The 22,093-nt window shown below is 46.1% G+C and overlaps 1 protein-coding gene across 1 annotated transcript; it reads left to right on the top strand.

The window, feature by feature from the left end:
- The first annotated feature begins 2,914 nt into the window (after window positions 1-2,914).
- On the top strand, window positions 2,915-20,065 carry CHRNA3 (cholinergic receptor nicotinic alpha 3 subunit). Its single transcript, XM_070477640.1, has 6 exons — window positions 2,915-3,098; window positions 4,708-4,847; window positions 4,961-5,005; window positions 6,114-6,223; window positions 12,061-13,072; window positions 18,246-20,065. The coding sequence occupies exons 1-6, from the start codon at window positions 3,014-3,016 to the stop codon at window positions 18,372-18,374; spliced, it is 1,521 nt and encodes a 506-aa protein (XP_070333741.1). The 5' UTR covers window positions 2,915-3,013; the 3' UTR covers window positions 18,375-20,065.
- Window positions 20,066-22,093: the final 2,028 nt, after the last annotated feature.

A 22,093-nucleotide genomic window follows, 5' to 3' on the forward strand; every position in this document is an offset into this window, starting at 1 on the left:
TGACTACCTACCCCAGTATTCTTGCCTGGAGAATTCCATGGACAGAGGAGCCTGGCAGACTACAGTCTATGGGGTCACAGAGACTCAGACACGACTGAGCAACTAGTGCACACATGTGCATGGTAAGTCACTTCAGTCATGGATTCAGGAATCAAACCCCATCTCCTGCGGCTCCTGCATGACAAGGCAGGTGGCTCTGTACCACTGAGCTACCGGGGAGCCCAACACACACACAGATTCATGTAATCAGGATACAGGAGACACTCATCACCCAAAACAGTTCCCACCTGCTACTCCTTTATGGTCATGTGTCCCTCCACCCCTAACCCCCAGCAACCACTGAGCTTTTCTCCACTACAGTTTAGTCTCTTCAAGAATCCCTTCCTCTGGAGAGTGACTTCTTTCATTCAGCATAATGCCTTTGAGATTCATCTAAGTTGGTGAGGGTACCAATAATTTGTTCTTTTGCAACCATCATATGGATGTTGAAGCACATTTTAGGTTGTTATCAGGTTGGGGCAATTATCAATAGCCTTACTATAAACATTCACTTATAGGATTTTGTGTGATCAAAAGTTTTCATTTCTCGAGACAAATACTCAGGAATGTGATTTGTGGGTTACATGGGGTTGCTGTTGTTCAGTCACTAAGTTGTGTCTGACTCTTTGCGACCTCAAGGACTGTACCACATCAGGCTCCTCTGTCCTCCACTATCTCCCAGAGTTTGGGCAAATTCATGTCCACTGAGTCGGTGATGCTATCTAACCATCTCATCCTCTGCCACCCTCTTCTCCTTCTGCCTTCAATCTTTCCCAGCATCAGGGTCTGTTTCAATGAGTCAGCTCTTCGCATTAAGTGGCCAGAATATTGGAGCTTCAGCTTCAGCATGAGTCCTTTCAATGACTATTCAGGGCTGATTTCCTTTAGGACTGACTGTTTTGATCTCCTTGCAGTCCAAGGCACCCTCAAGAGTCTTCTCTAGCACCAGAGTTTGAAAGCATTAATTCTTCAGTGCTCAACTTTCTTTATAGTTCAACTTTCACATATGGGGAGAGTATGTTTAACTTTAACTTTCCCAATGGCTAGCGATGTTTGACATCTTTTCATGAGTTTTTTGCCTTTTTTGGTCAAGTGTCTGTTTAACTCTTTTGCTTATTTTTAACACTGCATTTTAGTTTTCTTACTGCTGAGATCTTACAACTATTTGGGTATAATTTATGTATTGGGTATTCCTGGTGGCTCAGACAGTAAAGAATCTGCCTGCAATGCAGGCGATCCGAGTTCAATCCCTGGGTCGGGAAGATCCCCAGGAGGAGGGAATGGCAACCCACTCTAGTATTCTTGCCTGGAGAATCCCATGAACAGAGGAGCCTGGCAGGCTACCGTCCATGGGGTCGCTAAGAGTCGGAGACGACTGAGTGACTAACACTTTCACTTTACACTTTATGTATCACAAAATCCACCCATTTTAAGTGTACAATTCAATGAGTTTGATAAGTTTATCACTATAACTCAGTTTTAGAACACTGGCATCACTCTAATAAGATCCCTCATACTCATCCATTCCTGCTTTTGAGGTTTGTTTGTTTTTTTAATAAGGAAGATAATCTTTTTTAAAAAAAGTATTTATTGGGCTGCATCAAGTCTTAGTTGCAACACACAGGATCTTTCACTGCAGCGCACAGGCTCTGATTGTGGTCCCAGCTTAGTTGCTCCCTGATGTGGGATCTTAGTTCCCTGAACAGGGATTGAATGGCATCCCCTGCATTGCAAGGTGACTTTTTAACCACTGGACCACCAGAGAAGTCCCTACTTTTGAGTGTTGAGGCTATTTTAGATGTTCTGGATACAAGTCCTTTGGTGGATATGTGATTTGCAATATTTTTCAAATAAAGGGCTTCTTGCCAGGACAAGGAGAATGCTCTAAATGGGGAGCCTGACAGTAAGTCCCAATTCTTACAAACATTTTCTGAGTGTTGTAAAATGTTTCCTTTGGTTTGGTTTTAATGTGGGTAGGCGGACCATTCTGGAAATAATAAAGGTAACTCAACTGTCCCATGCTAAAGGGACTGCAAGCAAGCCTGCAGCTACCCTACCGCACTCCCAGTGGGGGGGTCAGACAGGCCAAGGGGCCCCAGGGTGTCTCTTGATCACACAACCGTCCTGGAGCACCCAGGCAGGGGTGCAGATGGGCCGGTGGGCAGTGGAGATTCTGGAGGGTTCCCGGGCAGGAAAACAGTGCTCTCTATGCTGGCTCCATTTCCAAGCCTCATTTTTGTTATTTCTTTCTCTTGTTTTACTTTTTCATCAAGGGACGTTGTAAACATATGCATAGTAGAATAGGATAACAAACTCCCAACTCAGGGCCAATACTCACACCCAACGGACTCACACCCTCTCCCTCGTGGTAAACTATAAGGACTCTCAAAACAATTACCATTATCACTCCTAAAATATTGAACAATTACTTAATAGTGTCAAAATTCAAAATTCTGAGCCCTCGTCTTGAAGGTATGCTAGAGCCTTCCAGGCAGACAGACAACCGTCTGTCTAGACCGATGGTCCCCAACCCCGGGGATGAGGGAGACCCACACTCACCCAGGAAGCCCGGGACAGAGATGCGGCCCCTATTCTTCCCCGCGGTCGGTCAGGACCTGCTCCGATTGGCCCGGCGCGGAGCCGTCTGTCCGTGGGCGGCACCGACCACAGAGCCGGGGAGAGCGCGCTCAGCACAGCGCCCTGGCGCCCGCGGGTCCTCCTTCCAGGAGCACCTCTCTCGGGTTAGAGGCTCCGGAACCGCGCGGGGGCGGGCGGGGCCGCGCCGAGGCTGTGGGTGGGGCAGCCGGGGCTCAGCGCGCCGGGTCCGGGTCCGACTCCGAGCAGGGCGGCTGCGCTGCGCGCCAGACCGCGCGAGTCTGTCTCCGCCACCGCCCCGCCGGCTCCGGATTGTTCGGCTCCGCTCCGCCCGCCCGCCCCGTCCGCGCGGAGCCGCCGGCCGGCGGGCCGACCCGCCATGGACGCCCACCCGCGCGGTGTTCGCTCCGCGACGCTCTCGCCGCTCCCGGCTGCGCCGCTGCTGCTGCTGCTTCTGCTGCCAGGTACGGGCGCGGGGCCACGGAGACCCGGAGGACCGAGCCGGGACCCAGGGTCCGTAGGGGTTGCGGTCCCGAGCGCAGCGCGGAGAGGCAGGGACGAGGGCGTCGTGGCCGGGGCTGTGTGGTCTGGCTCCGACCCGGCGGAGAGGTGGGTGGGTGCGTGCGTGTTTCCCGCTCGACTCCCCCATTCTTGAGAGTCTTCTGGGCGCAGCCCGGAGGCGCGGGGAGGGCCCGCACCGGGGGCCTTCCTTCCCCAGCCCGGGGCTACAGATTCGAGTCCCAGACCTGCCAGTCGTCCTGTTTGGCTCACTGGGAACCGGACTGGCGCGCCCAGGCCGCGGGTTCCACCGTCCGCATCCCGCCCACCTCCTCGTTTTACGAATCGATGGGGAAGCTGAGGCCAGAGAGGGCTAAGGGCTTGACCAAGGCCACCTGGGGCAGGGGGGAGTCGTTTCAGGGCGCTAGTCTCTCCTCTTTGTCCTCGCCTCTCAGGCGCTCCTGGCGCCTGCCCGCCCTCCGCGCGGTCTCTGAGAGGAGCCTGTTAGGGAAATGCCGGCCCAGACCCGACGACGCCAGAAAACTTTTTGAGTGTCCTGCGATGGGTGGTAGATACGAGGGGGCGAGGGATTTGGCAGGGCTGACGGCGGTCCCTGCAGCTGAGCTGGACGTCGGTTGGGAGACCACGTTGTGACCATGCACTCGGAAGGCTGATCCTGCCTTCCAGGGCTGAGGCCCCCACTGCTCAGAGCGCCGTCCGCTCCACAAGGAGCTCCTGACTGTGGCCAGGTCTTTATGTGCCGGGCGGAGCCGGCAGGGCAGTCAAAATCCCTGGAGAAGTTGGGTTGAACTTCACCAAGGAGTCCCCTCATCCCTCCCCAGATTTCTCCCAGATCTGTAAGTGGGAAGCAAAAGACAGCTGACTCAGAATGCCTGGGGTGTGGCTTATAAACAAAGGGGGTCCCCAAGGGTTTCAGAGAGAGAAGGGTCTTTGATCAAGATGTGAAGACATCATTAGCAGGGACCGTGGGTCACACTCTGAGATCATGGGAGCCATGTAGGCACCCGGCTTCTAAGAGGCTTGATGGCCAAACCCCTGCAAGGTCCTGGGTGGGAAGAAGGGGAGTCCCAGTCCTGGGCTGCCATCTCCCCCTGACCCTGGGGTGCCCCTGTCTTGGAAGTGGACTGGTCATCTCTCCATTGTGGCTGTACCCTGGCAGACTGCATTTGTATCAACCCCTACCCTGTAGTAACAAAGATAGTCATGATGGTTCTTGAGCTTTTACAACATGCCAGCCCTGAGAGGTTAAGCCACTTGCCTAAGTTCACACAGCTGACAGGCAGTCTGTCAGGATTTGCACCAGATCTGTCCAAATTCAGAGCCTATGCTTGTAACCACTGTGCTTGTCACCGAATGTGTGTGACCTGATGGAATCCCTTCTGTCTTGGGCCTCAGTTTCCTAGACTGTAACCTTGAAGGAGCAGGACTAGTCTGAAAGTCTGGAGTTCCAGAGAGTACCCCCAGCAGGTGGAGGGGAGGCTGTGGGTACATGGTGTTCCTGGGGAGGGGGAAAGTGATGACTATCCCAGGATCTGACGGGGTTACTTCCCTCAGTGGCCAGCACCTCCGACGCTGAGCATCGCCTGTTTGAGCGGCTGTTTGAAGATTACAACGAGATCATCCGACCAGTGGCCAATGTGTCTGACCCGGTCGTCATCCAGTTTGAGGTGTCCATGTCTCAGCTGGTGAAAGTGGTGAGTGTCAGAGCCACAAGCCGTGGCCGTGGGGGATAGAGGTTCTGGAAGAGCCTTTCCCAGAACCAGCCTTGTTTTTGTAATTCACCATCTACTTTAATCTCTCTTTCTAGGATGAAGTAAACCAGATCATGGAGACTAACCTGTGGCTCAAGCAAGTAAGTGACCAGACCCTGAGCCCTGCTGCCCCCTGGTGGTGACTGTTTTATTTGCTATCCCTGAACGAGAACAAAGGGCCTAGATGCTGACCTAGATTGGGGTCCACTGACTAGCGGCTCTGTCTCTTCCTGGGCTTGGGGTCACATGCACAGCCCTACACCCTCCTGGAAGGACTGCAGGGTCCAGCCCCTCAAGTCACAAACAATAGACTGAAGCCTGGAAAGAGAGAGAGGCACTGCCCCGCCCCACATGCTCACACAAAATGGCGCAGACCCGGGCCTGGAGCCCTGACCTCTGACTCTAGGCTGCTGCCTGAGACACCTCTTTCCCTTCCTCTTGCTAAAAACTCATGCTTAAGTCAGAATCATATGCCGTTGTGGTTAGGAGGGTGGGAGCTGGGTTCTGGATTTTCTTGTTCAGATTGAGACCAAAGAAATCGGCTCCCGCGAGTCTTCCCCAGGGAGCTCTGTGCAGACGTGGACAGATAACTCACTGACCTAAGGCTGATTCTTCCACCAGTCCAGCCAACTGGCCACTCAGCTCAGCAGCCTTCCTTCCCAGGAGGCTGGGCATGGTGCCCACTGAGCACTCTGTGGCACTCATGCCCCTTGACCACAGCCTAAGGCCCTTTCTCTCCTTAGGTGCTCAGGTCTCAGCTCTCCCAGCCTCTGCACCCCGACACTTCTTGGGTCCTGGTGGGATCATGGCTCCTTCCCCAGAACCCTTCAGAGGCCAACCCTGCTCAACTTCAAGATAGAAAGGCGGTTCTGTGTGTCATTAGCACTCTGTTATTAGGGCCTCATGGCATATCTGAGCCATTTTAGGAATGTAAACAGCAGGAGCATAAGGCAGGGACCTGGACCTAGCACTGGAAGTGACTGGAGAAAGCCCTAATGGTCCTAACTGATTGATCATGGAGGCAGCGGCTTGCGGCAGCCAGCACCAGCCCAGTGCTGCCCCGTGACTAGCACCCGCAGGAGGAACTGAGCCAGTGTGGTCTTCATCACGGAGGTGGCTCTGAGGTGCGGCAGAGGTGGGAGGTCACCAAGATGGGTGGTGTCAAGAGAAGTAAAACCATGCTGGTCCTTCTCCGCCTCCTCCCCCCAGATCTGGAACGACTACAAGCTGAAGTGGAACCCATCCGACTACGACGGGGCCGAGTTCATGCGTGTCCCTGCGCAGAAGATCTGGAAGCCAGACATTGTGCTCTACAACAAGTAAGGTGCCTGGTGGCCCCCACCCTCTCGGGGCTGTCAGCCTGGACCTGGGTCCTTGGTCTGCTGGCTTTCCAGCCTAGGCTTCCTGAGACCTTTGCCAAGAGGGCTTCATTCATCTGAGTCATTCTGCAGGTGTTTATTGAGCATCTACTATATGCCAGGTGTTACGTGGTGCCTGAGACCCCCCTTTCCCTTCCTCTTGCTAAAAACTCATCCTTAAGTCAGACTCATATGCCTTTGTTGTTGAGGTAAGGTGGCACAGAACGTTAATAGATAACCACCACTCCCCTTGCCTAGAAGGGCAAAGAAGGAAATACACAGGGGTGGGCACTGGTCACCAAGGCAGGAGCTGAACCGCCCTGAAAGTCAGGTCCCACCAGGCCCTATGGTTAGGCCATGGAAAAGCTTCATTCTTCTACTCACCTAACAGATTACCCCTCTCAGCCTGATGCTGCACATGCGCCTTTGCCCACCAGCAGCAGGAAGCCCTGCTTCTTCCTCGCTTTCAAAGGTTCTTTTCCTGCTGGTCTGAACCTGCCCATCCTGGCACCTCCAAAACCTGCCTTTCTTTCCATGCAAACCTGACACTTTACACATTTAACCTCTGTTGGACACAACTGAAGTGACTTAGTGCAGCAGCAGCAGACACACATAATTTTAATGGAAATTTTATAATATGTACTAGTTTATTCTCTGGGTATTGGAAAACTTCATGTTTGTACTTGTGCTTTATCTCTGAAGTTATAGTGTCATGAAAAAAAAAACTGAGCATTTTTCAGCAAAACACTTGCTATAGAATTAGTTGAATCTTATTTTAAAGCGTTCTGTATTTAGGTTTGTCTGCCATATTAGTACAAATTAATATGTTTTACTATTAGTATTGGGACTAGAGGAGCTGAATCCTACTTTCTAGTTATGGGCTGAAAGAATTAAAAGGAGGAGTCCTTTACCCACTCCAAAGATGGTCCATGTTTTATTTACTGCTTTCCCAAGAAAAGACAGCACTCATGTTTCTTTCATGCAACTTGTAAATTGGTGCTTAAAGAACTGGGACAGGGGATAAATTAACTGGTTTGCAGAATGTGAGCCGTCCTACAAATCTCCTGGTCAGAGGCTCTTAGGAGCCTGGCAGGGTGGTGAGACTTTTTCCTGAGATAGAATTAAAGTGGGCACAGCTTTTAATCTTATGATTTGAAAGTCATAGCTGTTTTCTTGCTGGCAATCTTGGGTGAACAGCCGGGGTGCTTTAGGGATGTATGCTTTTAACAATAATGAAAGATACAGTGAAGTGTTTCAAATTAGGTGTGGAGAGGAACAAATATCAAAGGAATTTCCTTGGAATCTGAAGCTGAAAATAACATCTAGAGAAAATCATCCAACTCCTCTCTCCTAACTAAAACTTCAGTTTCTCTAAACAGGTGAAAGTTTCATCTCAACACACTAGAAACACCTTTTACCTTCTTATGCCAGTTTCTCCTATGGTTTTTTGTTTTCTGAAGTTTGTTCTCTAGTAGAATCCTCAGAAAGTGTTCATGGACACAATATACCCTAAGTTCTCACACATTCATAACTCACAGTACCCTTTTTAGGTAATACTTTTGTCATTTTGCTGATATAAAATCCTTAGTTCACATTTTCCTTCCATGAAAATCTTAAAAATGCTGACTCGTGTTCTGATATGAAGTTTTGCTGTCAAAAACTATTGCCAATCTAATTTTCTTTTTCTTGTATAATCTGGTGACTTTGGGGAGAGAAAAGGGACTATTAATAAGTGTGCCTGGACCACAGAAATAAACCAAGGCTGTCCTGAAACAAATTTGGATGCATAGTCAGCGGGTTGTTCTTTTTCTTGGGTGACCCAAAGATATTTTTCATTTATCTTTAAAATTTAGCTGTTTTACTCTGTACCATTTACATAATAAGACTTCTTTTATTCCAGTAAATTTTTTGTGAATTAGAGTTTTTAAGATCTGTTCTGTTCTATGGTGCTATCTTTCCAGGAACTCCTTTTTCACATAAATTGCAACTTCTTTACCTATATTCTCTCTGTTATTTTCTCTCAAATTCTTTTTGTCTCTTTTTGATTTAAATTTTTTCTCCTTTCTTATTTCCATCACTACACTTTCCATGGTGTCTGCTTGTTGTTATGTTTTAGTCTTTATTTCTAAAATGATTTTTAAAATTTCTTTTTTCCTATTCTTTCCTATGTTTTGTCAGTTCTTTATTGAACTCCTGTTGCTTACCCAAATTCTTAACTTTCTGTTTCTAATTTATGCTGCTCTTTCAAAGTTTCTAAATGTTGCTCTTTTAGGTTAGTTTATAATGTCAGATGATCAGTTTCATCTGTTCTGTGGATATATTTTTGTGTGGTTGTGTGTTATTCAGTTACTTTTCATATTTTTCTTACAGTTATGTTCATATGGGGCCCGGTCTATCCTTCTTCGTTGCTTTTGTTGACAGCCTTTGGTCTACTTTTAGGACAGGTTCCCAGAGGGAATGGGAGTGGGTAAGAGCACATCTCTATGTCGCCCACTTGGGAGCTCCCTCCTCCAGCAGTTCCCTTGAAGCATTAAAATGCTCTGTGTAGGGACTTCCCTGGTGGTCCAGTGGCTAAGACTCTGCGTTCCCAATGCAGGGGGCCCGAGTTCCATCCCCTGGTCAGGGAACTAGATCCCACATGCCACAACCATGAGTTCACATGCTGCACCTAAAGATCCTGTGTGCCACAGCTAAGACCTGGTGCAGCCAAATAAGTTAATAATTAAATAAATGTTTTTTTAAAAAAATAGCTCTTATAAGTGTCCCATGTAGCCACCTCCACAGCCCAAGAGCTGCCGCTTCTAGATGGCTGCTTCTCTAAGTTTCTGAACCATCTTCTCACCCCCAGTTTCCTGCCCTCTTCAATCTGGATCCTTCCCAATGCAGCTTTTTTTCTGGGTGGGTCTCTGTCCTTTTGGAAGGCAGTTGGGTGGGGCATGTTTCTGAGATCAAGAGCCCACACCGGTCCAGACTCCTCTGCAGACCTCCATGGGCCCATCATTTTGTCCTCTCCCACAAACTGGACCCGGTGGCACCCTGCCTGTTCCACTGTTCCCCTTGCTAAGGCTGCAATACAGAGAGGAGGTCCTCTTGTTTTTAATAAGACGAGCTAGCGTTTATTAAAATGTGTTTGTTTATTTTTGGCTGTACTGTGTCTTCGTTGAGGTGCACGGGCTTTCTCTAGTTGCAGCGAGTGGCAGCCACTCTCCAGTGGCAGGACACGGGCTTCTAGTTGTGGTGGCCTCTTGTTGCGGGGCACAGGCTCTGGGGTGCTTGGGCTTCAGTAGATGAGGGCCGTGGGCTCTAGAGTGCGGGCTCAGTAGTCGTGCACAGGCCCAGTTGCCCCAACTGCATGTGGAATCCTCCTGGACCAGGGATCGAACCTGTGCCCCCTGCATGGGCAGATAGACCCCCAACCCCTGGATCACTCGGAAAGTCTGGATCCTCTCTTTTGAGGAGCAGATGCTTCTTGGTGATTTCTATCTGGGGCTCTCAGGACAGAACTCCTCCACTTCCCTCGGCCACCTCCACAGCAGCTGACCCTGCCTGCGGCCTGTGCAGGTCCCATTGGTGGTGCTGTGTGACCCCACACCCTCGCATCTGAGCTTCATAGGGCTCCATGTAACCTAGTTCTGTTGATGATGTGGGCAGTGAGTCCTCAAGTGTGTGTCCAAAAGGCCAGACACGCACTTGAGGACTCAAGTTCCGAGTGTTCAAGGCTCTGCCACAAACTCTTTGTGGGACCCTTAGCAAGAGAGCCCTGCTCTCTGACCTTCGGTTTCCTCCTCAGTGAAACGTGGGGCTTAGACTGGAGCAGGGATCATCAAGATTTTCTCTGAAGGGCCAAGTAGTATTTTAGGCTTTGGAGGCCTTACAGCCTCTGTCACAGCGAGACAGCCCTGTCCTTGTCACTTAATAGTTGCAGACAATAGACCACAAATGGGTATGGGTGTGTGCAGCAATAAAAATTTATTTACAGAAATAGGGGCCAAGCCAGTGGGCTGTGGCTTGCCAACTCCTGGACTAGTGCCTGGGCTCTGAAGGTCCATTTTGTGGATCCAGGATGCCTTAAGGAAAATTGTTCCAGAGGCTTCTGCCTTCCCAGGGGCCCTCTCAGCCCTCCGTGGAGTGTAGGCCAGCCTCCCAGGGCTCCTCCCTGCCCCACGTGGTCAGGTCCACTTGGGGTGGCGTGGGTCCCTACCTCCACCCCACTTCTCATAACCCTCCTCCTTTGCTCCTGGGGTCAGGAATCATCTCGGGAACTGAGGGCCGAGTATGATAAATGGGGCTGAGAACATATAAACGCTGCAGGGCGCCTTTGGGGCAGCACAGCTGGAGTAAAGGGCTTAATGGATTTGACATCACGTTCCAGCTGTAATGACTGTCCTGCTCAACAGAACATGTGAGGGTGGGAGGGCCAGAGACCAGCAAGGAGACAGGCCCCAGACACCTCCCTTCTGTCTTCACACAATGGTGTCCGGTAACAACCAGACAGGATATCTCTAAATGTTTAGGTTTGTCTTTTTTTTTTTTTTTTTCCAGCTTTTTGGGCACATTGGTATGGTAGTTGTTGCCTTTAGAAGGACATGCACGCCTTCAAATGCAGAACTCTAAGAAACCAATCAAAGGGTGGCTGACCCAGGGAAACATCAAGAGCCTTCACTGGGCAAAGCCACTGTTTTGAGGACTGGCTGGCTTCACTCTCACACGTGAGACTGGACAGGGTATTGAGTTGGTCGTCAGCAAATCTTCCATTGCACAAGCCAGCTGATAAATGCCAGCAAGCCAACTCTAAGAATAATATATATCTCTTCCTAGAAAGGAAGTCAGGGTGGACGTAGCTAAGGGAGAAGGAGCATGGGGGAGAGTATGGGGAAGGATAGGGACACAGAAGGCAAAGGAACCTGTTGTGCTGGGTTTAAAAGACAAGGAATCAGAAAATGTGATTATTCATTCTAGAACAGTGCAGAGAAGAATGGGGGAGTGTGGTGAACCAGAGAACCAGAATCCAGAGACAGGGCCTGTTAATAGACCCATCTAACAGGGCTGAGTTTAATGGAAGCGGGCTCCCACAGTGGTCTGCATAGCCCTTTGAGATCCACGGTGTGGTTCTACATGCATGGGTGTACACATATTGGGCACCCAATTGAGGACAGAAGGAGGAGGCATTACAAGGACCAAACCACAGGGACCTGAACACCTGCCTCCAAAGACCATGTTCATTAATTTCTTTTATTTCTTTAATTAAAGGAGAAAACTCCCTGGCATTTGGGAGTATCTCAGTAAATATCAGGGCTTCCCAGGTGGTTCAGTGGGTAAAGAATCCACCTGCAACGCAGGAGATGCAGGAGATGTGGGTTGGATCTCTAGGTTGGGAAGATCTCCTAGAGGAGGGAATAGCAACCCACTCCAGTGTTCTTGCCTGGAGAATTCCATGGACAGAGGAGCCTGGCGGGCTACAGTGCATAGGATTTCAGAGTCAAACACAACTGAAGCGACTGAGCACGTACACACACAATAAATTTCAAGTAGGGAGTTGTATGGTGTGGGATGAACCAGTGACATGGCCTGGGTTGGGGAGAATGACGATGAGTGTGTCAGACTGCCTGTGGGTGGGGGGTCCTGGGCCTCAGTATCCCCACTGGTAAATGGAATGGTGACCTGGAAGACTTTTTATAGTACTTTGAACACTTATATTCTGCAGTTTTACAAGTCGTTACTTGCTGTTTACCAGCTGGCCGTGTGAGAGGCTGGACTAGACCACGTGTGTGCCACACGCCTCCTCTTTATTTTCACAGTGCTGTTGGGGATTTCCAAGTGGACGACAAGACCAAAGCTTTACTCAAGTACACAGGGGAAGTGACTTGGATCCCCCCAGCCATCTTTAAGAGCTCATGCAAAATCGACGTGACCTACTTCCCGTTTGATTACCAGAACTGCACCATGAAGTTCGGTTCCTGGTCCTATGACAAGGCAAAAATCGACCTGGTCCTGATCGGCTCCTCCATGAACCTCAAGGACTACTGGGAGAGTGGCGAGTGGGCCATCATCAAAGCCCCTGGTTACAAGCACGACATCAAGTACAACTGCTGCGAGGAGATCTACCAGGACATCACCTACTCGCTCTACATTCGGCGCCTGCCACTGTTCTACACCATCAACCTCATCATCCCCTGCCTGCTCATCTCCTTCCTAACTGTGCTTGTCTTCTACCTGCCCTCCGACTGCGGTGAGAAGGTGACGCTCTGCATCTCGGTGCTCCTCTCCTTGACCGTGTTCCTCCTGGTGATCACCGAGACCATCCCGTCCACCTCGCTGGTGATTCCCCTGATCGGCGAGTACCTGCTATTCACCATGATCTTTGTAACCTTGTCCATCGTCATCACCGTCTTTGTGCTCAATGTGCACTACAGGACCCCGACCACCCACACGATGCCCACGTGGGTGAAGACCATATTCTTGAACTTGCTTCCCAGGGTCATGTTCATGACCAGGCCGGCAAGCAGCGAGAGTGACACTCAGAGGCCAAGACCCTTCTATGGCGCTGAGCTCTCAAACCTGAATTGCTTCAGCCGCGTAGAGTCCAAGGGCTGCAAGGAAGGCTACCCCTGCCAGGACGGGCTGTGTGGCTACTGCCACCATCGCAGGGCCAAAATCTCCAATTTCAGCGCCAACCTCACGAGAAGCTCCAGTTATGAATCTGTCGACGCCGTGCTCTCCCTCTCTGCTCTGTCACCGGAAATCAAAGAAGCAATCCAGAGTGTCAAGTATATTGCTGAAACTATGAAAGCACAAAATGAAGCCAAAGAGGTAAGGATGTATCTGTTATTACATTAGTCATTCACTCATTCAACAAAGATTTTTTGGTTCTTTGTGGACAAGGCTTAGGGTGGGGTTAAGGAATTAGACTGGCATCAGTGAGCTGTTTTCAGACCTGCTCTTCCAGGTACCAGTTACATATCATTGGATATGCTGCCTCACCTGTGTGAGCCTGTCTTGTCTTCTGTGAAATGGAATGATAAAGGTTGTATATGGTGCCCTTGCATTTAGCTCCTAGGCTGCCAGCCGTTTAGGCCATAGGAATTCCTAATGCCAAGAGAATGGATTAGGAGGTAGGCTGGAAGAGGGAGTGAGACCAGATGATCTCCTATTAGTATTGATTAGCTGAGCTGACATTTTAAACTTTACTGATTGTGTCCTCCCATCCTCTTTGAAGTGTAATTTACATAAGGTACACATGTCTTAAGTGTGCATACAGTTCAGTGAATTATTACATTATGTGTACACTCATGGAACCATGATCTAGATAAAGACATGGAACATTTCCAGTGCCCCAGAAAGCTACTTCCTGCCCCTATCAGTCAGTACCCCACTCCCTCCCTCCTTAGTAACCACTGATCCTGACCTCTTTTACATTAATTTTACCTATTCTTTAAAAAAATTTAAAAAAAAATCTATTTGGCTGCACTAGCTCTTAGTTGTGGCACACAGGATCTAGTTCCCTGACCAAGGATTGAACCTGGGCCCCCTGCATAGGGAGTGAGGAGTCTTAGCCACTAGACTACCAGGGAAGTCCCTGATTTTACCTATTCTTGAACTTCATATAAATGGCATTGCATAACCTCTTTCATATTTGACTTCTTTCTTTCAACAAAATGTACAAAACGTCTGAGGTTTATCCTTTGGGTTTGTTACTGCTGTGTAATATTCTGCAATAAGACAACACCGCCTTCTGTTCATTCCATCTACAATTGTTGGATGTTTGGTTGTTTCCAGGTTGGGGCTGTTGTGACTAAAGCTGCTATAAATGTTCTTATACATATCTTTGGGTGAATACATACATTCACTCCTCCTGGATACACACCTAAGGATGGAACTGCTGGATCACTGGAGAGATGTATTTTCCACTTTAGTGGATACAGTCAAGTTTCCAAAATGTTTAAGCCGATTGACACACCCACTGGCAATGTTTGAGAGTCCCCAGCTGCCGCACATCCTCGCCAGCGGGGTGAAGTGGCATCACTTGATGTTTTAATTAGCATGTCCTGGTTGAGTAATTAGCATGTCCTGGTTGAGTAATGAATAGTAGGTCTCCTTTTCATATGCTTATTGATCATTTGGATATCTTCTTTTGTGAAATATCTATTCACACTCTCGCCCATGGTTTTTTAATTGGGTGGACTTCTATTTTCTCCAAAAATCTTATTTTAGAACTAGTGATAGGTATTCATGATGGGGAAACTTTACACTTAACGTGTTTGGCTGCTCCCACTCTGTTTACCCCCAAGGTTATTATGCTCTGCCTTAAGTTGCTTATTAGCAGAGAGCTAATTACTAGATAATTTCATCTCCTGATGCCCTGGAGGTAATTAATTTTGGTAGGGAATGTCTAGAGCCTCTTTTTCAGCTGTGAATGGCATATTAATGGGAGTAGATGAGACAGGAGGGAGACAGAGACAGCGGCCCTATCTCCTCACCCTGCCCATCTGAGCAACTCTGCCCGTCTTGTGACTCTTAACAATGCACAGCCTCCTGATGATGTCAGAAATTTAGCCAAAAGGTCAGGCCCTCCTTCAGATTCAGTTGAAGCAATTGTTGGACATTAAGTACATGATTAGTTAAAAACTTCTTGTTGGTCTAACACTAATCACTTTTGCAGATACTCTCTAACCTTTATCTATTTTTAAAATCATCACTTCTTTTGAGTGATAATTGAGTGGACTTCTATTTCCTCCAAAATTCTTATGTTAGAAATAGTGACAGGTATTAATGATGGGGAAGCTTTACACTTATGTGTTTGGCTGCTCCCAGCTAGAGGCACATGGTTCATCTCAAGAGGCAGCCACTGCTCACTTCTGGTCATCTGGTGATGTGGTCCCATTGTTTTTCCAGAGAATGCAGAAATCCGGACCACAGGGCAGTGGATTGCTACCTGTTTGTGAAAGGGTGGCAGGTGTTAGAATAAAGATGTCTACTTAGTGCTCTGGGGAGGCGGGCTGTCGGGAGGTTTCCTTTTTCTGTTCTTACTGTATGATTGACACACTGCTGTGTACCTAGTTTCCCAGAGATGTTTTAATTTCCTAATTCCCCGGCTCCAACTTGGTTGGTTTCAACTGTTCTGACCTCCTAGGAATTAAGACCAAGCAGGCTTAGTTCTCCCAAAGCCATCTTGTGAGGGTGCTGGGAGCCTGTGAATGACAGTTTTAACTGTCCTGACCTCCTAGGAATTCAGACCAAGCAGGCTCAGTTTTCCCAGAGCCATCTCGTGAGGGTGCTGGGAGCCTGTGAATGACTGTCCCTGGACACGCTGTCCTGTCCCAGAGAGACAGGAGTGTCACCTGCCTTGGGTCTTCTTGAGTTGTGTTGGTGACCCTTACCTGTTCACACTGTGAGTTTAACACTCTAAATTCAGAGTTAAGGTAGGATTGGGTTACAAATTAGAAAACTGGTTAGGGAGCTTGTGTTCTCACGGTTTTGACAGCTGATCCTTCAAGACTGGTTCCACTGCGTGAGTTGCTCTTGAGGAAGTCTTAGAGGTGTGCACAGATCAGAGCCGTGATCTTCTGAGCTAGTAACTCTGAGACAGCTTGTTTGGTTGAGATATAGATACAGAGATATACCTATAGGTGTATGTATATCTGTTGTTTCATTCAGTCCAACCAGAGTCTGACTTTTGATCAATGATTTATTTATATGTATTGTAATTACTGTTTTCCGAGGGTTACATTTCACCCATCTTATTTCATGTTTTCTGTTTACTTTTTTTTTTTGGCCTCGGTTCTTGTTGTGCTTTAGAAAGGTTAAATTTCTTTTGCTGATTGAAAGCCATGTACTCTTTTTTTCTTCTGTTACCTTGTCCCTCACGATCTCCTCCTCATCCCTTTGACTCAGCTCTGGTTGTTTCATCTTTGATGTGGGGAGTGAGGAGGGAAGTCTCAGGCCCTGCCGGTCAGTGAGCACCTTCTCTGCTCTCTCTTCCCGGCTCCACTTTGCTCACAAGTGGCCCCACTTGCCTCCCTGGGCCAGGAGTAGCAGGCTGGAAAGAGGCATAGGGGTGGGGGGAAGAGTACAATCAGTCCCTCCCCAGTTCTTCCTGCTAACAAGACCCTCCTCCTCCAGCCCCACGCCCATGCTCACACTCACCAAGCCACACCTGTCCGCGTTTCTGACCATCTTTAATGCAGTCTCCTTTCTGGGATATTCCCGGGGTTGGGCTGAGGGATGACACCAGGACCTTGGGCTAGTTTACCATCCTGCCTAACACTCATCTACCTGTTCATGCATCGTTAGTGCCAAAGTTTCCAGAGAATAGCCAATATTGTGCCGAAATACCCAGAGTTAGACATAAAGATAATTTTCACCCAGATCGCTTTGCAGCACTATTTGTGTTATGTGTATGACCCAAGTTCGCCAGGCTAAACCATGTGAAATGCTGTCAGAGGGAGATTTATAATGCATCATTTTAAAAATCAGCATTAATATCAATAGTTATTGTTAAGTAAGGACCCTGTGCCAGGCACACATTTCATTTAATCTTCATAACAACTCTCTGAAGTAGGTACTGTTCTTATCCCTGATTTACCAATGAGGAAATTGAGGCTAAGCAAGGTCACATATTTGAACCAGATTCTCACACCTAGAAAGGAGCAGAGCTGGGAATTATAACAAGTCTTGCTTTTTCCACCCCGCTGCTTCCTAGAGCCTTTGGAGGTTTAGCCAGTAGTGGGGTTAGTAGAAATTACAGGGTCTATTTTATATTTGAAGCTTTTACAAACCAGTCTTAGGGATTTGAATAAAGTACCTTGTGGCAAATAGGGCATTATAGTTCTAATCCATTGACTTTTCAGTGTCATCGAGAGGACACATTGACTCAAGTTCATAATGGCGAAATAAAATCCTTGTCTCCCAGCCCCATCTCAGTCCACTTAATTAAATTACCAAATCACATGCTGCCTCTTTATTATGTGATTATTTCTTAAAAAATCAGTTGATTCATGGGTTCTCTTTTTCTCAATTCAATTATGGTTTCCTTGCTTTCTGAGTTGTCTAGGAGTATAATTAATGTGCAATTCTCCTTCCTATTTCAAGCCAAAATTGAAGCTCTATTATATACAATTAGACTTGCTCTTTCTTCCATCTTTTACTTTATTGTCAGCAATTGTTTCTGACTTTGAACCTATCCTGTAACTATACAGAATTCCATGATACTTTGGCCTTATAATTGAAGATGATAGTTGGCTAGTTGGGTATTGTGGACAGCGGGGCTGTGTGAGAGAAAGAGTGATGAGGGGCTTGTTTCATTTTAAAAACAGATGTTAAAAGGAAATTAGTATCTAAAACTGGGTAAGAGCTAGTACTTTGAAATAATGATAAATGATGTTGGATTGCATTAGCTATCCTAACAAGGGCCCAGAATCCTCCCCCAGAAATGTAAGTCAAGTAACTAGTTTAACTAACTTTATAAATTAGAATTCATTTGGGGGGGGGGGAGAGGAATGGGTTATGTATATATTAAGAAGTTTCTTATTTATGGGAGTTCCCTGGCTGTCCAGTGATTAAGGCTTCGCCTTCCAAGGCAGGGGGTGCAGGTTCGAGCTCTGATCAGGGAGCTGAGACCCCACATGCCTCCCGGCCAGAAAACCAAAACATAAAACGGAAGCAATATTGTAACAAATTCAATAAAAACTTTAAAAATGATTCACATTAAAAAAAAACTTAAAAAAAAAGAAATTTCTGATTTTAAAGCATTTAATATGACATATTTTATTCTGTTTCTCTAGTGCACAAAGAGAAACGTGAGAAGGGTAGATTTCCTCAGACTACATTAATTAGGAAAAAAAGTTTTCTTGCCATGTTGGCAGCAGAATGGTTTCTTCTCCTCCTGAAACACATTTATTAAATATTTGGTATTGAAAATATGTTCAGTTTGCCTTTTCCTTCCTGCTTTATTTTTCCTCTCATGATTTTTGTTTTTGTCTTTCAGATTCAAGACGATTGGAAGTATGTTGCCATGGTGATTGATCGTATTTTTCTGTGGGTTTTCATCCTGGTGTGCATTTTAGGGACGGCAGGATTGTTTCTACAACCCTTGATGACCAGGGACGACGCGTAAGAACTAAACTGTGTTATTTTTGAGGTTATTCACGGGTGTTGAGGGAGAGGGGAATCACTTTTTAATTTATTTTTCAATGTGGTAAAGTACACTGAGCATAAAATTTATCGTCTAAACCATGTTTAAGTGCACAGTTCAGTGATAAATGTATTCACATTGTTATGTAACCATCACCACCATCCCACCCAACTCCAGACCAGTTAAACAATCACTCCCCATTCTCCCCTCTCCCCTGCAACCGTCATAATACTTTGTCTTTATGATTTTGACTAAGCTAAGTACCTCATGTAAGTGCAATCATACAGTATTTGTCTTTTTGTGACTGGCCTGTTTCACGTTGCAGAATCTCCTTAAAGGTTCATCCATGTTGTAGCATATTGCAGAATTTCCTTACTTTTTAAGGCTAAATAATACTCAGTTGCAAGTATACACATTTTACTTGTCCATTTATCTGTTGATGGACACTTGGGTTGGTCCCAGGTTTTACCTTTTGTGGATAATGCTGCAATGAACATGGGTGTACAAATCTCTCTTCTGTACCTTGCTTTCAGTTCTTTTAGGGATATACCGAGAAGTGGAATTGTTTGATCATATGTTAATTCTATTTTTAATTTTTTGAGGAACTGCTATTCTGTTTCCCACCAGGGTTATGCCGTTTTACATTCCCATCAACAACGCACAAGTTTTTCCACATCCTCATCATACTTATCATTTTCTGGTTTTTTTGACAATAGCAAACCTACAGTTGTGAGGCAGTATCTCACTGTAGTTTTGATTTGCATTTCTCTAATTACTAGTGATTTTGAGCATTCTTCATATGTTTATTGGCCATTCTTATGTCTTCTTTGGAGGAATGTCTCTTCAAGATCTTTGCCATTTTTGAATTGGGTTGTTTTTTATAAGTTTTAGGAGTTCTCTGGAGAAGGAAATGGCAACCCACTCCAGTATTCTTGCCTGGAGAATCCCATGGACTGAGGAGCCTGGTGGGCTACAGTCCACAGGGTCGAAGAGTCGGACACGACTGAGCGACTTCACTTTCACTTTCACCCCTCAGCTGAGAAGACTTTCAGCTCTTGTGCTTGCTATTGATTGTTTTCTTGAGTTCTCAAAGACCTGTGACCATATTTTTTTTTAAGTTGCCTGTTTTCTAATTGCATCACTTTACACACTGTTGTCTAATAATATGTGGTATCTAGAATGCCTTCTTAATTATTTTGAGCAGCCATTGCCTGTATTTTCTTAGCTCCTCCTTGGTTTTCTTATGTGAACTCATTGGACAGGGAAATGCAGCTTTTTTGTTTGCCCTCTCTGCATATTGGACCGTCTGAGTCAGTGTTCTAACTAATCCCTGATGGTCTCTGAGCTACTGTTCTACCAGACTCAGTAGTTATGTGCTTCAGGAATTTTTCAGTAGAGTTGGTCCTATTAGGAGACTCTTGGTGTCACCTTTGTTATCTTAAAAGCTGGTCCCTTCGCTGAGGCTCTTAATTTTTTGAAAACTTGATGCTATTTCAGCTGAAAAAAATTGGCAAGGCTATTTAAAAAATTGAGGGAAGTCATTTAAGAAATTGAAAAGTAATCGCAAACAACATTGGGTAGTTGTGACTTTCAGTTCTGTATCAGTTGAATTTTTGTGCTCCTTTCCCTGTGTACATGGTGGTTTTATTTTTTTCCAATAAAACTTTCTATTAAAAAAAAAAATTTTAGGAGTTCTCTATATATTCTGAATAAAAATCCTTTATCAGATATATGATTTGCAAATATTTTTTCCCAGTCTGTGGGTTGACTTCATTATTGTTGATAGTATCTTCTGATGCACAAATTTTTAAAATTTTCAAGAAGTCCAATTTGTCTGCTTTTTCATTTCTTACCTGTGCTTTTTTGTGTCATATCCAAGAAATCATTGCCAAATCTAATGTCATAAAGAATTTGTTCTGTTTTCTTCTGAGACCTTAATTGTTTTAGGTCTTACAGGTAAGTTTTTTCTCAACAGAGGTTCCTATCATCACGCTACTGGCTTTGCTTTTGGCATTTCAAAGCTTATTATCCAGTTGTCTTGACTTTTGTTTAAAAAAAAGATTTACGTAAGAAAAATGTCAAGAGTATTATAGGTAAATGAACATTTAACCAGCCTTTGGATTAGGTAAAAACACATCAAAATATAATTCTTCTACAGTGATAAGTAGCATGCTTGTGCTATGGACCATGTAAAAATGGACTAAATAAAAAAACTGTAGGGTTTTTTTTTTTTTTAGTGCTGGAGACATAGCTGAATGGAAAAAAAAAAACCTTGCTGTTCATAAATGGGAAGAATTGTTTGGTTCAGTATCACAACAGATTTCCCAGTGGTTTTCTTATTTAGCTCATAATCTCCTTGAAGTTTATATCATTTCAGCAAGAACTCACTACTATCATTTCTTACTATGCACTTTGTTTTTTTTAATCTTTTACTGTTTTTCAAGAATCCTAGGACCATGCCCCCATTTTGGATGGCCTTATTTATCTTGCATAATTCTAAATGATTGAGAGATTATGCTTAGCCACACATTCACTGTTAATGAGCCTTCTGAACAGGGTTTCTCACCCTTAGCACTAGTAACATTTGGGGCCGGATTAATTCTGTGCTGGGGGGGCAGATCTGTCCTGTTACACTGTAGGATCTTTAGCAGCACCCTGGCCCCTACCCACTAGATGCCAATAACATAACCCCATCCCTTGCCAGGCACGATGACCAAAAATGTCTCCGAGGATTGTTAAGTGTCCCCTCGGGGGCAAAACTGCCCCTTGTTGCGAACCACTGCTTTAGACAAATTATTAGGGAGAGTGTATCCCGTACTCTACTTCTGAATCTGAGTAACTACCAGCAAGAGATGATGGTTTACAGAGACTGTTCTAATCTTCTCCCTAGTTATTATGATGTCTTTCCTATTCAAAAATAAAACGGACAAAATTGCAGCCCACTGTGACTCATGTTTCAATAAGCCAAAAGAAGATTTCTATAAAATGTATTTACATGTACATTTTTAAAGTAAGGCTTCCCTGGTGGCTCAGCTGGTAAAGAATCCACCTGCAAGGCAGGAGACCCCGGTTCAATTCCTGGGTCAGGAAGATACCCTGGAGAAGGGATAGGGTCCTACTCCAATATTCTGGACTTCCCTGGTGGCTCAGCGGGTAAAGAATCCGCCTGCAATGCGGGAGGCCTGGGTTTGGGAAGATGCCCTGAAGGGAAAGGCTACCCACTCCAGTATTCTGGCCTGGAGAATCCCACGGACTTAGTCAGTCCATGGGGTCGCAAAGGGTCAGACACGACTGAATGACTTTCACTTTTTTAAGTAAGAGCAGTGGAGACAGAATAAGAATCAGGGATATAGACAAGCCATGACAGCCAACAGACTGTTTAAATGTATCAAATCAGGAGACTGTCACTCATTAAATGGCATTAAACACCTGCCTACAATAAAATGCAAATTAGACAGGATCCTCTCTGCCTTCCAAAGAGTGTTAACTTGAACTTAGACCTGTTACTTACTATAAATAAACAAGGTATCTGTTGTCTCAAGAGCTAACAACTCTAAATTGAATGCAAGATTTCTATCAGTATTTTCCTCCTGGTCATAGCTGAATCAGGGACATTTAGAGATGAAATTTTAACTTGTCTACCTGTGATACGATACTGTACTGAATAAGTAGTAATAGGCTAAGACTAGATTACATCTAAA

Source organism: Odocoileus virginianus, chromosome 16 (genome assembly GCF_023699985.2).
Source record: "Odocoileus virginianus isolate 20LAN1187 ecotype Illinois chromosome 16, Ovbor_1.2, whole genome shotgun sequence".
In the NCBI taxonomy this organism is placed as follows: domain Eukaryota; kingdom Metazoa; phylum Chordata; class Mammalia; order Artiodactyla; family Cervidae; genus Odocoileus; species Odocoileus virginianus.

Excerpts from the sequence above, each read along its gene's own strand:
- CHRNA3 (XM_070477640.1), top strand. The coding sequence starts at position 3,014 with ATGGACGCCCACCCGCGCGGTGTTCGCTCCGCGACGCTCTCGCCGCTC. Across the intron at positions 4,848-4,960 it reads TGTCTCAGCTGGTGAAAGTG|GATGAAGTAAACCAGATCAT; the intron begins GTGAGTGTCAGA and ends CTCTCTTTCTAG. Across the intron at positions 6,224-12,060 it reads GACATTGTGCTCTACAACAA|TGCTGTTGGGGATTTCCAAG; the intron begins GTAAGGTGCCTG and ends TTATTTTCACAG.